At 38.4% G+C, this 17,581-nt stretch overlaps 1 protein-coding gene across 7 annotated transcripts in view; it reads right to left on the bottom strand.

The window, feature by feature from the left end:
• Positions 376 to 17,581, bottom strand: part of AMN1 (antagonist of mitotic exit network 1 homolog) — a 43,132-nt gene continuing 25,926 nt past the window's right edge. For all 7 annotated transcript variants that reach the window (XM_021389089.1, XM_021389095.1, XM_021389079.1 and 4 more), the window contains 6 exons: positions 17,071 to 17,203; positions 13,615 to 13,759; positions 10,010 to 10,227; positions 6,664 to 6,720; positions 3,701 to 3,812; positions 376 to 2,797 (listed from right to left, as the gene is read on the bottom strand). In XM_021389089.1, coding sequence (XP_021244764.1) covers positions 2,724 to 2,797; positions 3,701 to 3,812; positions 6,664 to 6,720; positions 10,010 to 10,227; positions 13,615 to 13,759; positions 17,071 to 17,112 — 648 coding nt within the window. In that variant the 5' untranslated portion in view covers positions 17,113 to 17,203 and the 3' untranslated portion in view covers positions 376 to 2,723. The remainder of the gene's footprint in view (positions 2,798 to 3,700; positions 3,813 to 6,663; positions 6,721 to 10,009; positions 10,228 to 13,614; positions 13,760 to 17,070; positions 17,204 to 17,581) is intronic.

The following is a 17,581-nucleotide window of genomic DNA, read 5'->3' as shown; positions in this document are numbered from 1 at the left end:
ACAGGCTGAGGCAGGAAGGGACCTCTGGAGGTCATTGGGTCAAACCTCCTGCTCAACAGGGACACCCAAAGCAGCTTGCTCGGGAGCACTGTGTCCAGGCAGCTTCTGAAGATCTCCAGGGAGGAGATTCCACAACCTCTCTGGTAGCTTGTGCCAGTGCTGTTACCTGCACAGTAAAGAAGTGCTTCCTGATGTTCAGATGTAACCTCAAAACAAAGCAAACAGGCATCATGCTTTGCAGTTAACTACAAAATAACCAGCGATAGGGAGCTAAACACCAAAGAAGGGAACACAAAGCAACCACAACTATCCAAACCCCAGATGATGTGGTAAAAGCTTCTAACTATAAAAAAGTATGTGGCACTCAGAAAAAGAGACTGTTTATGAAGTGGAAAGTTTATGAACGCTCATACAAATATGACATTCATATGTTATAAAGTCTATCTTAACACGTTTTTCAGAAATAGCTAAACAGAAGACTTACTGACTTTAACATTCAAAACAATACACAAATGTTCTGTAGTGCTCACCCAAGAATTTACATCAGTAACATCCAAGCACAGTATCAATATGAGCTGGTAACTGCATACACGATGTTCATCTCCAGATCCACTCTTGCACTCTTATTAAACGTTTTTTTGAAAATGACTGTGACTCAACCTGAATCGAAAGCAATTCCAGTAGAATGATGCTAGTAACAAACCTATGGTAGAGCAGTCTTAAGCTCTGGAAGTGAAGGAATTACTGAATCTCAAAGTTTCAAACCTAAGAATACAGCATTACTCATCTTACTGCTGTACTTTTTTTTTTGTTTTTTTTTTTTTTTAAGCACTAGGTGAGGTACAGCACTAAATTACGCATTTACAAGAGACTGCAGAAGAACACTGTAAATCTGCATGCACATTTAAGGACAGTGTAAGCTGCATTTGCCTTTAACATGACAAATCCAAGGTTACATTAGCAAAGGGCTAGCACTACAAGTGTCCTTTGCTTTTACAGGCCTAGGTGGTCTTCCACCTTAAGCTGCTTTACATGTTTCCATTTATAATTTTCTTTTTGAATGTAGCACTTGAGAGATTTGGTCAGAGAAAGCCCTGAGTAAGCTGGCTGAGCTCCAAGCTGGCCCTGCTTTGGGCAGGAGGCTCCTCGGACCCCTTCCCACTTAAGGTAGCTAATGCGGCACCTTTCCTGAAACCAGACACAGCAGATAAATTACTTCTTGCAAAAAGAGTTGAAGTTACACATGAACAAGTTTCCTACATGGACTTGCTCTTCCATAAGCCATACAATCAAGAGAGGAGCAGAGATAATTGTCAGATACTGTAATATCCTTTTACGGTACTGGATGCAACACATTATCTTCTATGCAATTTGACGTGAACTTTAAATAGGTTAGTAGAAGACTCTTATTTCTATGACATTTAAAATTAGCATGGGCTAATTTATAAAATAAACTCTCCTCACTGTTGCCTAAACTGATACATTTTTGAGAGTCATTGGATCCATGTAAGACCTCCCCAGCTAAATCCTGCTACTCCCAAATGTAGAGTATCAACATGGTGTGCTGTCTGCTCTCTGCATTGCTGAAGTTACTAGCATTTTTAAAAGTTTAATGCAGAAATCGTACAGGTCTCACTGTAAGTTATACTGCTTCAACAAAGCCAGTGAGCATGACTTGTAATTATGATGAAACCATTATTCTGTCATGTAATCAATTCTATATTTCGAATTTTTTTAAAGTGACTACAGTCAAACAATACATAAACAGACATTTTCATCTTCTGGAGGCCACAGGAGAGGTAATAAACCACATATAGCGGAACACAAACTCTGCTGAACTCTACTGTCTTGAGATTCACGTGCTCTGATGCTAAATGCGGTCTTACTTCACTCTCACCTATGCTTACAAGACCAATGTTTTGTTCTCTCCAGTGATTTTGCAATAGGCAGAAGCCAGAGCCAGTATCATATAAGATTATTTTATCGGTCATCAGCACTATTCTGAGATTTGTTAAAGCACTACAGCAATTCCAATTTTCTTCTGTGTTTACATGTTCAGACTGTACTTTTGGATATGTAAGACTGCAGTAAATATTTCATGGTAAATAAAGGCCGAAACCCACAGCATCAATAACATCAAATGAAAGGTACATACAGTTTTCCTCCACGCAAAGCAAAAGTTCCTGGTGAAAGGAGACTGTTACTACATAAAATATATTTGCACTGCTGTTAATGACACTTCCACTTACCAGTTCTGTCTGCTGGCTTTGTCAAAGTCCCAGTGTTGCATAACTGTTAATACTATGCGTAGGTTTGATATTTTTAGTTGCAATTACCCTCTGAGATTAAAAACTCAGAACAGGGACTTAGTAAAACCAGGTTTGTATAAGCAGCTAAAATGCTAAAACATGCTCAATAATGGCCAAATCTGATTGTTCAAGGAGGCTGAGAGATGACAGTGTAATGCTGACTGTAATTTAACTTTCCTCTTAATGAAATACTGTCAGCGCTGCGAAGACAAACAGGGCTCTAAGCAGAGACACTAGGGAAGCCCAGACTCACATTCAAGGACTGGAATGGCAATGGAGACCTCTGGTGGGAAGAAGGAGAGAAGCAATCCACAGGTACAAAAAGTCACCAACTGTTTCTTTGAGGTGCCTGTTTTCTGAAACAGCTCTCCCATCTGTAAACTTTACACTCATACATATGCAGACAAAAAATAGTCAGTAAACGGTCCATGTCACTTGTTTGATTTTGTTTGAGATGATGAGCTGCTCTAAAACATCTCGAGAACGATCTACAAAAGAGAAATGCAAGATATTATTATTTCTTCAGAATACATAGGTGGTGTTTAGAAAGGCTGACAAAATAAATCAATTTTATCTGCATTTATGCTCAACTTTTTAATACACACTGAAAATAAATACACATGGAAAGGACACAGATCACCACTGTTTTAACATCTTGTCCTGAGCTGTACTCGCTAAAAAGTACTTTACTCTCCCTACAAGACTAAACTTCTATTTTAAAAATAACTTCATAATTTAATAACAACTTCATAGTTTTATTTTTTAAAATAGAAATTCACTCTTACAGAGGGAAATAAAACAACATGCAAGAATTAAGGCCTCTTTTGGCCTTAAGAAAAGGCTTCTCATGCTCTTAGGCATTTTATGTTTTTTTTAGCATGAGCACATTTTTCTGAATCCAGAGACAACGGTTCATTTCCTTCAATAAAATTTACCCCATCACCCTCCACAGAAGATTGAAACTGGGTCCACACTGATACCATTACATCTTGCTTATTCTTAACTGGTTCATAGAATCATACGACCTATGGTTAAGTGGCTTTCTCCCTGTACCACTTTCAATAAATATGCATCTGTTGCATTAATATAAATTAAATTTTTAAAAAATCATTTCAATCACATGAAACTCAGAAAAATCAAAGTTAGAATTCCTAAAGTAGCTGTAATTCTACTCTCTTAAGCATATTTATCACTGTGCAATACCGATCGCCTCATCTTTTTTCTGACTTTGTAGGACTTTGTTCTAGCTTGCTTTATTAAGAGTAAAAAAATCTAGTTTCATATAGAACATTTATCCATCTATAAAGGCTGTTGTCAGACAAGCAAGAATGGCAAAAATTGTAATATGTTTAGAAAACCAAGAATGAAAGAGAGAGCATGATTTGACCCACCTGTTATCAATGGGCATCCATGGAACAGAAAAATGTGTATCTTTGGACAACAAGTAAGGACCGCTTCTACTGCAACATCGGTCAGATTCACACAGCGTTCCATGTGGATCTCCTGTTAAGATGACAGAAATAAGTAAAAAGCCTAGCAGAGCACCCTCACTTTCGGAGGTAAAGCTTTCATTTGCCCAATGATCTTCAGAGATTCCCTTCCCAGAAGAAGTTACAACCTACTGTTCCTCAGTGCATCAATCCTTTATGTGGTTGTGTACAGACCAGCAAAACACCTTCAGGAAAATCAAGGCAGCTTTTTTAGTTTTGACACCGAAACATCTGAAAACATAGATCTAACTTTTCTCCAAATGCAAATATCATTCAAGACACTTTTCTATGAGATTCTACAGAGCTCAAGTCCCAACAGTTTTCCTATCGCACATTCATAGAATCATAGAATGGCCTGGGTTGAAAAGGACCTCCAAGATCATCGAGTTTCAACCCCCCTGCTGCGTGCAGGGTTGCCAACCACCAGACCAGGCTGCCCAGAGCCACGTCCAGCCTGGCCTTGAACGCCTCCAGGGACGGGGCATCCACAACCTCCCTGGGCAACCTGTTCTCCTACCTATTTGTTGTCCAGGAGGACAGAATGATTTCTGGGTTTTCCCAGAACAGATACAAAACATCAGTCTCTGCTGGAATAAGTTCCACGTAATAAGCGGTTCCTAAAAGTACTCCTTCCAAGACTAGACTAACAGTCACTGTCTTCATTTTTGTGCATCTGTGGAACCACTACCTGTTAGACGCACTGGAAAAAGAATAAACTCAGCAGCTGTTTGTAATCAAAAATTTTGTTTAAGAAAAAAATCTTTGCTGCTTAGTTTTAATAAACAGATCTTCACAGAATCGCAGGGGTTGGAAGGGGTCTCATCAAGTCCAGCCCCCCTGCTAATGCAGGTTCCCTACAATAGGTCACACAGGTAGGTGTTCAGATGGGTCTTGTGTATCTCCTTAAAAGGAGACTCTACAACCTCTCTGGGAAACCTGTTCCAGTGCTCCATCACCCTCACCATAAAGAAGTTTTTCTGCATGTTAGTACAGCATTTCCTACGTTCCAGTTTTAAGCCACTGCTCCAAACTTAGTCATGTGTAATATGAAGCGAGCATGCACCTAGGTTAAAAACAAAAACAACAAAAAAATGCCAAAACTCCTTGTCTCTAACAGCTGTTTCAGCACAAGAAAAAAACCAAAGGACTGAATAAGGGAAAGATCGTTATCTTTGTTTCATGGATGGGAAGGAGAGAGAGAATGGTTTTCTCCACACCATACAGTAGTAGACTCTGGTCCCCTTACTCTTTGCTAGTCTCCATACCCAAAGTCATCCTCTTTCTTTCTGGTAGTTTTCTTCCACTTGGCTTTAACAGGTTATTATCAAATGTTTGTTGTTCCTGTTAAAATCAGGACTCTCTAGACTACTTCCTATATCAAAAACCACAACATTTGAGAAGAAATGTTGAAAATAAGACATCAGAGCTAATGAAAACAGAATCTGGGAAAATATTCTTCAGGCACCCCAACAAAACACTGTTTTATTGTGAAGTCTCTTTCCAAACGATGAGCTCCAAGGATCTTGAAAGAGCACATAAATGAAAAGGACTTTTTGCAATAAATGCAATCTTGAACAGAATGACGACACAGAAAACAAGAACTGTATTCACTGAAGCAAGATACAGAAAAGCTGTTGTACGTGTGTATGTTCTTAGTTCATTATAATGAGTAAGTGAAGTGTGGAATCTGAACGCCTCTGAAGTAAGAAGATTGACAGATCTGACTAGTTTGATTACTTTAAGACACTACTTATTTCACCATGTGCCTGACACTGGACCACTACCTATAAATTTGCACTTTACCTTTGAGACATGAAGCAGGCGTACGCAGATCAAGACATAGACAAGGAAGAGACTGAAAAAATGACTGTAACAAATAATGCCACATTTTCCTTTCTTTTTGTCGCTGCTTGTAAACCAGACCTAAACATTTCGTGTTCTATCAACGTACAGAGCTAAAGTTTTGTTTTTAAAATAAGTCATTCCACATAAAGATATAAAATCTTGCCTTACTAAAACTGGCAACAAAAACCCACCTAAATGCAAAAGCATTTAAATACACCATTTTTAAGAAAGTTAAAGCACAGGAACATTTTACTAAATGCAGGAAAGCAAAGAAACAAAAATCCACACTACTATTCAGTCTATCTCCTTCTATATTACTTTCACCCTGGAGGACTTTTAAAACATGTGAACAGGTATGATCCCACACTTACATACAATGAAGTCATTCAAAAGAGAAAAAGCCGTGACTGAAATTTTCCATTCATTTTTCTGAAATCAAAGCCACCATTTTGGCACCCTATCACTACACAGCAAGGGAAAATAATGTGTACAATTACACTTGTGTGGCCTGTTCAGTTAGTCACTTTTTAAACAGGACCACATCTATGTTAGAAATCAAAGGAAGATAAGACAATTGATGCCAGAAATCTTTAGGCTCTAGCAGATGTAAACAACTTGATTTCATAAACCCGTGAAATTATCCACATTACAAATTCTGCCTAGAAGTTCAAAAGAATAAGGAGGTAACTCCAAACAAGTCATGGAAAAAAGTTAAGCAACTATTTGCATTTATTATACACTTCTCTAAAACAACACAAGTTAAAGAAAGCATTCTACACTCAATAGAAGGTAACTTGTACATCTCAAAAAGAGATAGTGTTTGTAAAAAAAGAATTGATTTGAGGTACCTATACAGACAGGCGGAAAGTATTTAATTCATAACCAAAAATAGTGTGCAAGTGTGTGCACAAAGGTAAAAATAATTAATAAACTTCCCTCGAAAGTAATAACACTCCTAACACAAATGTAGGAATTTACTTTTTAAATTAATTGCTTTGTTATTGGGATCGATAGCTTACCTTTAAATTCTCTGAACACGTTCCACTCACTAGTGCTATAACACCATCATCGGTTACCTAGAAAAAAAGTTGTTATTAACACATTGGATGAAAGCTCGAGTTTTCAAACATAACTATTTGGGAAAAAACTTTCTATATGAATTTATTCTTTCCTTACAGTCACTGAATACATCTAACATGAATGTATTTTCTTCCAAACTAGGCTTGCAGAGAAAACTATTCGAGTATATTTTTTATTCATCCAAAAAACCACTTGCATCATACTGCACATGGGATTCAGCCTAGCTGTGGAACTGCTGTTTCTGCGGCTCCACCGGCTCATTTAACAGTGGGTGCACTACTACGGTCAGGGTATGGCATTTTTAATTTATAAGCCTTAAAGCACTTCTGCTCTACGTGAACGAATTTTCCTGCTGTTTTCACGACTGCTGAAAATGTTCCCCGCTGGAAATGTTCATGGACAAAGTACCCTGTGTAGGAAAAAAAAAAAAGAAAAAAAAGAAAAAAAGGAGTAATCACAGCAGCCTTTTATCTGTAGTCCTACTTTTACTCATATGGAAGCAAACCAGCTAATTAGGACAAAATTCCCTCAAACGAGCGGTCTTTCAGCACTCATCATACATTTGCACTGAAAGGTTTTATCAAAGATTGGCTATTGAAAACCACAAAACAATGATTATCTGCCAGAGAAGAAGAGAGACACAAAGGACTTTCCTCAGAAAGGCAAGTAAAAACTATTTAAACGTTCGGTTCTGGGAACTAAGTTCATTAAAATTCCTCCTCATTTCCAATTGGCCTTGTATTACTGTAGTCACCAATTATACATAGTGAGACTCAGCCGAATTTGACAGCTAAAACCCAGATACCGCAACCATCATTTCTGTTTAAAGATTTGAGTATTTCCATTGCACAAATTGTATTCTTGGCTACTGGCCATCTATAGCAAGTTGACTATACAGAACTGAAATAGAAAGGATCAAATCAGAGCAAATGAAGAATTAACAACTCAGTGTGAAAGTACACAAAGGGCTACATGAATGGCAGTGCCTAGCTCAGCACGTCATCAAGATGACAGCACATTTAGTTTCTCTAGACACCCAGACCAGGAGACAAAAGTCAGTAAACAAATACACTCTAATAAATCCCTTCCGTGGGACAAAATGGAGGGATTAATCACTGTAGGGGTCTAAGATGGCACATCCAAAACCAGTACATGGACACCAACCTAAGAACAAACCGAGTTAAGATTTGATAGCCGTGCCCCTTCTCCTCCACATCCTCAAAACAAACCTAGACCAGACTTCCTGGCTGGTGCCTTAACACCACACAAACCATCTGAACACTGTCTTTAAGACTGTTAATATATTAATCACAAAACCAGCTTTTATTAAAACAAAAGCCCCTTCCCTTCTCTATAAAAGTTTGCCTTAAGTATTGCTATACTGTAGAAGTAGTATGGCAGTTTGGTATGGTTTTGTATGGTTTCATACCCTACTAGTAGGGTATCTATTTGCATTATCCATAATACTACAACTGCCAGTTCTCATCAAGAAATATACTCTCACATTACAGATTAACCATTTGTGGTTAGTATCAAGCCACAAATACATCAGCCTCTTGGTACAGACCAGTCATCAAACTCCTGTACACGCAGCAAAGGCTTAGGTTGCTCCATTATCAGCAGTCAAACATAGAAACAACCCAACTCTATTCTACATGAGAAGTGTCTGGATAGACAGAACAGCTAACCAGCAACACTCCTGCTCTTGCCAACACATTTTGCAGAGAACTAAACTGCCCTGCACAGAAGTTTGCACAGCCCTTTCAGAAAGATTCTTCCCACAATTACACCACCCTCTGGCACTTGCCCCTTTGCAGTCTATCTTACGCCTCTCTCCTTGTTCCTGTAGCAGGCTGTGTGTCCTTCTTTGCCTGCTCATCTATTTCCAACTTTCTCGCTGTTTGTCACTTTCACTTCATTTTTACTGTTTTTTCTGGCACTCAAACATCAGGATGTGGTTAGGTCTTGCAATCTCTACAGGCACAAGCCACTAAGAGTTTCTCTCCTTTAGTGTGCTTATCTGTAACTGGCAATGTCACAGAGAAAGATGTTAAGACTGTTTAATTGATACTTACTATGTTTCCACATATTTTAGTCAAATGAAATTCAGAATTCTAGGTTTCATCACCATATGACCAATTGTCAGAAAGGAACAAAAGATGTTCAAACATCTAGTTATTCAAGAGGAGTTCATCCCATTTAAAACACATACTGGGAAACTTACCTATTTCATGGACAGGAAGAGAGAGAGGAAAGGGAACTGAAAATCATGAAATAAGCTTAAAGAAACAGAGTGATAGTAACAGATAGCAATAAAAATTACCACAGAAAAGAAAAAAATGACTTTGATGCCCTACATCAGAAAAGCTTCAAGGAGAAGAACAGCATGTAAAATACAAACGTGTCTCATGTTTTCCATATCTGATGCTTCATTATGAATGCTCTGTGTATGAGTCACGCTGAGCATAAAGTAATCACTCACCACCACAGTCAACAGAATGCTACACTTCATTATCTCAAAAATTCCTTTCATCCACTTCATTATCTAACCGTAATTATAAAGCCTGTTCTAGTAGTGTTGTTGTAGCCAATTCTCTCCTTTTTATGCTAAATAGTAACTGCTGCTAAATCCTCTTATCTGTTCTTTCCTACATTTTTCATGTCGTTCTTTCCCCGTTGACTCCATAGCATAACTCCGATAAAGCCATTCAGAAAACACACTCACTCTTGAACTAGAACTAATTAAGGACTCCTTGCTTACATTATGGACTTATATAATTCAACATTATATATTATTACTATTCAGGTTGGTTTGTCTTATCTGAAAGAATATACTAATGTGTCCAAGGTTTTACTCTCTTTTTATCAAGTATTTTATAACTTGAAGAACACGAGTGTACTAAATAAAGACACTAAAGTCTCTGATAGCACATGGATTTTAATAAATGTATCTTTAGTCCTCAGTGTGTGCCGTTAATACCAAAACATGTATTCTTCTGATTACCAGGATACAAAAAAATATCTTTCTTTTCCTTAAGAGGGAATTTTGGAGATAATGAAATATAACATTCAGTTGACTGTAGTGGTGAGTGGTTACTTTATGTTCAGTGTGAGTCCTCTTCCTTAAGAAGAGAAATGTGGAAATAAACTGTGGTCCTAAGCCTTGTTAGGAATAGACCTGAAAAGACATTGTTCATCACGTTCAATAAAGATTATCATGCCGATCTTAAATAAATAACTAAATAAACAAACAAAAGTCAATTAGCCTATTGCCATCATAGTTACCTGAGTAGATGAAAAGTCCACACTGTGAAGAAATTTGCAGTTTTCTCCTAGTGCCTGCAGAGATGCATCCATGATGCCTGAGCAGCTGCCCAAGTTCAGTATTTGTAAGAACTGGCAATTGAGTGCAAGAGCAAGAACTCCACTGTCACTTATATTGCAGCATCTTTTAAAGGACGCTTCACGCAAGTAAGGGCAGGATAAGGCCAGGGCTATGACACCTGTCAAAGAAAAAGAGCAATTAAAAAAAAAAATCAGTCATTTTTTAACATAACCACCCCGCTGAAATCTTTGAGCTGCCCTCTGGTGGTCACGGACTGCCCAACTTTCATCACATGCAATGCCAGGAAGATACTGTACAAGAAAATCATTTTGTGGTGGTTGTTTTGTTTTGCTAATTGGAGGATGAGAAAAATAAACTCACATCACCTAACAAGAGCAGAGACCTGATAAGTGATACTGCTGAAGAATACCAGAGCTGATAAAGATTTCTAAATGCTGAATTCCCTTCCACACTGCAAAAGGGACACCTGAGGGATGTTGTCTACATAAGATATCACCTCAGGGAGTGCATGAAAAAAAAAAAAAGAATGAACACACGATGGCTTGAGATGCCTCTGGAAATGGTGTTGTAGCTGCATCATAGTTTTGGTGCAACAATGTCCATCCATATAAACCGAAGTATTTCAGTCATTTGGTCAATACACTTACACAGACTGTAGGTCCAATGTGATTAATGGAAACATGCGATCACACAGTCAAGTGAGAGAAAAGACAGGGGATGAGAAAAAGTCAAGTTAATCAACATTATGCTGTGCTGGAAAACAGGCACATGAAATTTGCAGAAACAAAAGATGGAGTGGCATCCTGTTACAGAGAGGATGGTGGTGGAGAGAGCTGCTCCAGAGGAGAAAGGAAACAGGACAGGCAATAGGCTGAGATTGGAGAAACTGAGGAAGAATAAGAAGGGTAATTTTAAAGATAATGCAGAATGATAGGGATAGATATTTAGATTTTTTTTTTATACTTTGTGAAATATTTTTGCTACTCTATACGCATCAGAAGTCCTTGCTACGGACAACCAGAGCAAATCCAGAACATAGTGTGATAGGTTAGGGTTTTAAATGCAAATCTAGGAAGAAAACAACTCCAACAGATAGGAGGGTCAAAGCTGGGATACACAAAACTACTACCACATATGTGATTATCAGTGGACAGGAAGACAAAAGAAGAGTTAAGTCCAATTAAGAACAATATTTGGCGTGGAACTACAATTAGTAAGAAGATTGTGCTTAATCAGTAGAGGATTGAAGTCAGGGAGCAGCAAGATCAGGGCTGCTCTGTAAGTGAATGCAAGCCATGAGCATAGGGTAGATACAACACAGGCAGTGCAGTGCCCTCAACCACAGGCCACAGCCCCGTGGCACTGAGCTGCACGAGCAGAGCAGAGAGATGACAGTACCAGGTCCCACTGACAGTCCAGTGAACACCAGACAAAAAGCAAGGCAATAGGTCACGTCCAAGGTCAACTCAAAAAAATCAAAATAATAGTTCAGAAGCATGACAGGAACCACGACAGCTCGGGCCGGGCCTGAAGGCCTATGGGTACCTGCTGTGACGAGACTGGTCATGACATTGGTCATTAAGGGCTGTTGGTGCCCTCACAGACCTGCGGGTTAGCAACAACCAAAACATTTGCACAGAGGTGTCAGCAAGTAGCCAATAAAATCATAGAATCTTAGAATCACCAAGGTTGGAAAAGACCTACAAGACCATCCAGTCCAACCGTCCACCTATCACCAACAGTTTTCACTGAACCATGTCCCTCAGCACAATGTCTAAATGTTCCTTGAACACCTCCTGGGCTGGTGACTCCACCACCACCCTGGGCAGCCCATTCCAGCGCCTGACCACAGAATCATATCACAGAATGGCTTCAATTGGAAGGGACCTTAATGTTCATCGAGGTATGTGGGCAGGGCTGCCACCCAGCAGCTCAGGCTGCCCAGGGCCCCATCCAACCTGGCCCTGAGTGCCTCCAGGGATGGGGCACTCACAGCTTCTCTGGGCAGCCTGTGCCAGGGCCTCACCACCCCAGAAATAACAGAAGTACATGAACTACAGATGGAGTTCAAGAAAGGAAATTATTTCAGAGATCATAGAAACTTGGTGATTCCAGTACTACAGAAAATTACATAATTTCCAGACAGACAGCAACAAAAAGTTGAATGCTTTTAGTATATGTTACCATGTAAGAACTTCAAAGATACATGGATAAAATAGTATTTGTTTGGTTCGGAATTGGTTTGCAGTAGAAAATATGGTAATGGCAGGTGAATTTACACAGAGAGACAAGTACTACTGGATACTGCTTTAAAGGGCACTAAAAGCTCCATGTGCAACTTACAGAGCAAATGTTTCCTAGTAATGACAGTGCCCAGATATTCCTGGCTGTGGAAGCTAGCAGGTTTCATCAGAAAAAAAAACCCACCACCAAAAAGAACCCATCAGTGAGTTAGTAAAAGCTAACGTTTCTTTAAACTGCTTGTGCATGTGTACATAATTGAGATGACTGAATATGAACTATTTCAACTTCAAAGCTTTGTAACTCTGATTCTCAGTTTATAAACGGCTCAGTTTGTGAGTAGGAAAGTTAGTAAAGTTGAACAGACTAGGAACATGTCATTGTCAACTTATTAACAGCAAAGTAATCAGAAATCTCTACCCAAATAGAGAAAAAATTGACACAAAGACCTCTATGTTCAGCTGGTTCCTTAGGAAATGTACTACATATCAGTAGACTGATGAAGGCACGGAGGGAAGACTACTAAATTGTCCCGGTGATTAAAAAGCATAGCAATGCAGGAACATTAAAAACAAGTAAATAAAATCAACTAAAACCATTTCACTAAATACGTAAGGAGAAAAATAAGCATATCAATACACAGTGCTGAGGAAATACAGAAAAGGCTGATCCGAAGTAAGGTATATAGTAACTCTAAATAAATATTTAGCCTCAGTTTTCAGTAGGGATGAGCTAACGATGGAGCAAAGAAATAAGCGTAATGAAATGACAGAACAAAACTTGTGGGAAATGAAACTTAGCAAACGTAATTCTTACAAGCCAATAGCTCCTGACACAACATGAGACTGGAGGCTAAGAATAATACTTGAAATCCCAAATCCTAAAGTAAGTTAAATCTTTCAAGTAAGAGGAAATGCTACAAACTTGTTTACTAAAGAACAAATGTATTTACTTAGCGTAAGGAAAAAAGGTAATTTAGGAAATTGCAAGCCCCAGTAGTACTAGCAAGGCTCTGAAACAAATCCTGAGGAAGGAATAATCAAAATGAAGTGGAAAATATCAAACGCACCACAGAATTATCAGAAAACTAGCATTACAGTAACCTGATAGCCCTCTTTCATAAGGTAATAGGCCTGTAACAATGATAATTTACACCACTGAAGTTACTTTCAATTAGTATTGGTGTGGCACTGGGGACTTTTTAAAGCAAGAGTTACCCCAAGAATTTTCGCAGTTTACTCCAACCTAACAAGAAAAATGAAACAGAAACAAGCTCCCAGATACCTATGCACAGATAACATACCTTCTGAAGTGATTCCCAGTCTGTTTTCTTTGCAAGAGTTTAAGTTGATTTTTTTCAACTGCTTGCAGTTATAAAGCTGCAATAATGCATTATCTGAAATATCACATTCTCGGAGGTCTAGGGACTCTACAGCAGGGTGCAATACCTGTAACGAAAACCTGCTATGTCACAGAACTGCATATCTTAATCCAAAATACTAGTTAGATATCACATAGAAAAACACCCACTAGAGGATGGAGTTGTCAGTCCTGAAATTAAAATCCGTAAAGAAAACATGCTACATTTGCCAAAACAGTTCATCTCCTACAGCACAAACGTTCCATTTCTGCAGTCAAATCTAGAGTAGGAGCACATTAACACTACTATTTAAACAGTGGATGCTACAGTTGTTAACACCAGTATGTTTACCAAGGATAATATTCTCTGACTTATTAGAACTTGGATGGCAGAGAGCTGAAGTATAAATACTGCTTGTAAACAAACCTTTATCTCTTCACCAGATTTAAGTTGAGACTTGACAAATATTTTGCCCCAGAGTATTTTTCCTCACCCACACACATGCAGAGATACCAAATCCTCATTAAATAGGCTCTTGAAATCCCACGAGACCATAGGTCTTCCTTTCTCCCAAAGAGCATTTACGAAACTTAGACACAAAGTGATGGAGGCCTCAGATTTTAGTAATAATAACCACGTATCTTACCTTCCATTTCACTTTGGGGGACTCTCACCACTTTTTACTAAATATTATTTATAGTCCTCCTCTTTCCAGTCCTTGTGTCACTATGTGTTCTGATCAACAGGCAAATGTTAGATCATTATCTCATACTACCCCATTGAGCTTGTCACTCCCTCTCTTAACTCACAAAGAATAAGGAACACTGTTCTTACGTTGTGCAAATACACACGATGCTAAAATCTTTACTAATGAAGTCGAACAAGCCTCCTGAAAAGATGCAAAAAGTTCTAGCTGATTACAATTGCAACCTTTTTCCAAAGTGGCAAACAGAAGGCAGCTTTGACAGTATTATCCCCCAAATACTAGAAGCCTGAAACATGCCTCTATGCCATAAAACCACCAAGTCCTACAATATGCCTGTAAGCAGTTTTCACAAGAGTCACATTCAATTTCTATTTCATTCTTATTTCTGAATTTGTATCTCATGAACTAATATCAAACCCAGGGATGATATGCTTGAACTCAATCGACATTTATTCAAGATGCTTTCCCTGACTATCAACTTTCTCACACAATTTCAAATTGCCTGGATCACCACAAAAGTGAGTAGACTCCTGGTTTCAAAGCCACGTGAAAAACTTTGTAAGATATTAGGACTGCAAAATGGGGAAAAGAACTATTAGAGGTAGAGAATTCTAAACGAGAAGCCACGGTACTACTATGCTATTTAAAGTAGCTGGAGTATGAAGTTTCCCTAGCCAATGATATTTCACACATTTAGTTATTACTTAATGGTTTGTTTTCTGTTGTTATTCACAGATTCATTTTCATTGAATACGTATACTAAAATCTAATTTGTCTCAAAGAGGTGGAATTAAGGTAGAATAAGGACAGTTTGGATGCAAAATACAGGAGATTAGAGTACAGCCTTATATTCTGCAGACAAAAGCTGAAGTGCTTTATGTACCTTTAGGGTAAAATGGAGCTGCAAGGAGTTTAGCATACATGCCATGGAAAGCTCCTCCAAGCAAGAAGTAGAGTAAGGAAAAAAAAGGATGGTAAAACAAGTCTGGGCAAGAGCAGGATGGTAAGAGATCAATGAAAGCTTATGGCTAAGTGCAAGTGAACAGAATTTCAACTACAAGAAGTTAAAACCTTAAACAAAATGCTGGACAGCAGTGAAGAAAAACCAGGCCTAAAAGCAAATGAATCATCACAGCCTGGAAAATCCAAGAGAACAGATCTATAGAGACTATGAAAGAAAAGAGCAGGAGGGAAGCAGTAACAAAGACAGAAAATTCCTTACCCATGTGGAAGAAAAACAGATTCTGCAAACGTTCAGAGCATAAAATATTCGGTTATGCATGGTGCAAGCAAGGAACAATAAAAAGAGCTCAACTACCTAAAGTGGTTTTGCTATGTTGAACAAGAAGAGTATCTGCAAGACGAAAGAACGTGAATGCTGAACAGTCAAACAGTATGGAGAAACAGTATAAATTCAGAACCATAAAGGTAGCTAGCATTTAAAGAAAAATGCAAATTAAATAAGAGTAAACCTGGGAACTGTTAGGAAAGAAAGCTAAGATAAATCATGCTCAAGGAAAGTGATTACAGGAAATTCCAGGAACAGAAAAAGGAAACACACAGGAGAAAAAGAACAAAAATGGAACATTCAAGTAAAAAAACAGCTCCAAGAAAAGGCACTGATCAGCCGCTGAACAAAGACAAAGACAAGAGATTTTGCAAAGAGCCAGACGAAAAATTATAAGTCAACTGCCCAGTTTCTTCCCAGACTAAAGATATCTTAATGTCTTTGAGTATTTATACATACAACCCTACAGTTATAATTATATGCATCTCTTAGGATGCTTAGAAAGGCTTACTTAGTGAAAACAGCCAAAATCAAATTGTTTCAACACAAACTCACCAAAATAAGATAAAGAACACTTGAGAACTTTTTTTTTTTTTTTTTTTTTTTACAATTAAAAATGATACATACTAAAGATAAAAAGGTCTGTTTGAAGGTTTTCCCACAGCACTTTTAATTCTGCCTCCAGACTTAGTTTCACTGCTTTGGCTCTGTGGAACTGATACTCTGTGGAACTGATAGCTCTCTTGGGAGCTGCAGGTCAAAACAGCTACAAACAGGGAGTCATTCATCTCCTGCTTCACCAAGGTCAGCCTTTAGCTCTCCTCAATTCTCACACTTCCCTTTGAAGCAAAACAAGATAACAGTGGACAGATACCAAAGCAGATGTGCCTCTCAATTAACAGCTAAAGAAAAGCCATTTGCTGATGAGCAAAAGTGATTAGAGGATTTGAACCATCAATTTCTAGCCCTAGCACAATCGTATTTCAAAGAATGAAAATAAATCTTAATGTCAAGAGCGTGACAGAAACTTAGCAAGTTCCTGAAATCTTGTAACAAATTATGCACTGGCTTCTTGAAAGGCACTACAGTCTCTAGCACGGACTAGTTTAAAACAGCCCAGTTTGCAGCACTGAAAAGAGATTATATTTGTCAGCTGATCACACAGAAGTAAATTATCACTGGCTGGAGTGCATTTTTCATCCACTTATTGCTACAAATGTAATTGCATTATTTTTAATACATGGCTATTAGCGTTACAAAGCGTAGGGAAAAGAACAAGAAAAAAGTGAAGATACTGTCAGTTTAAGCAGTCCTGAATTCATCTGTTGTCTCACATAAGGAGTTAGTTTAGTTCATCCTCATGGATTAACTACCATAGACAGAACAGTTCTGAATCGGTTCTTACCTCACTGATGTTTGAATCTGTTATTTGCCCTTGTCTACTCATTAATTTAATTAGTTTATCCTTTATGTTAGGTGGCAATGTCTTGATATCCGCAGCGTATCTGGAAAGGTGCTTTGTCAAATACTGAACGCATCTGAAATACAGGGAAGTTACACAGTCAAAAAAGGCATTACGTATTAGAAACAGAACAATCAAACCAAAAGATTTCAACTTCCACATTCAACTGTGCTGCCTCCAAACCTCACTGGGTCCAGCTGTTCTATACTGCCACAAGGCATTCAAATAGTCTCATCAGCCATGGTTCTTTTGGAAACTCAGTTGCCCTGGGCTGAGAAGTAAGGTTCTCACAGAAACACCTGGCTGAAATCCTAACGCAGTTAGAAACATTGGTTGGTTTGAGTCAAAATAGCCATTCTTCTTAATAGCAACAGTTAGGCCTCCTGCTCCTTCCATCTCATCCTTCGAAAATATTCATCAACATGAAGAAAACAGCGTGATGATCCTACACACC

Source organism: Numida meleagris, chromosome 1 (assembly GCF_002078875.1).
Source record: "Numida meleagris isolate 19003 breed g44 Domestic line chromosome 1, NumMel1.0, whole genome shotgun sequence".
NCBI lineage: Eukaryota > Metazoa > Chordata > Aves > Galliformes > Numididae > Numida > Numida meleagris.
Note: the sequence above shows the minus strand (reverse complement) of the source record. Positions and strands in the feature narration are given on the sequence as shown.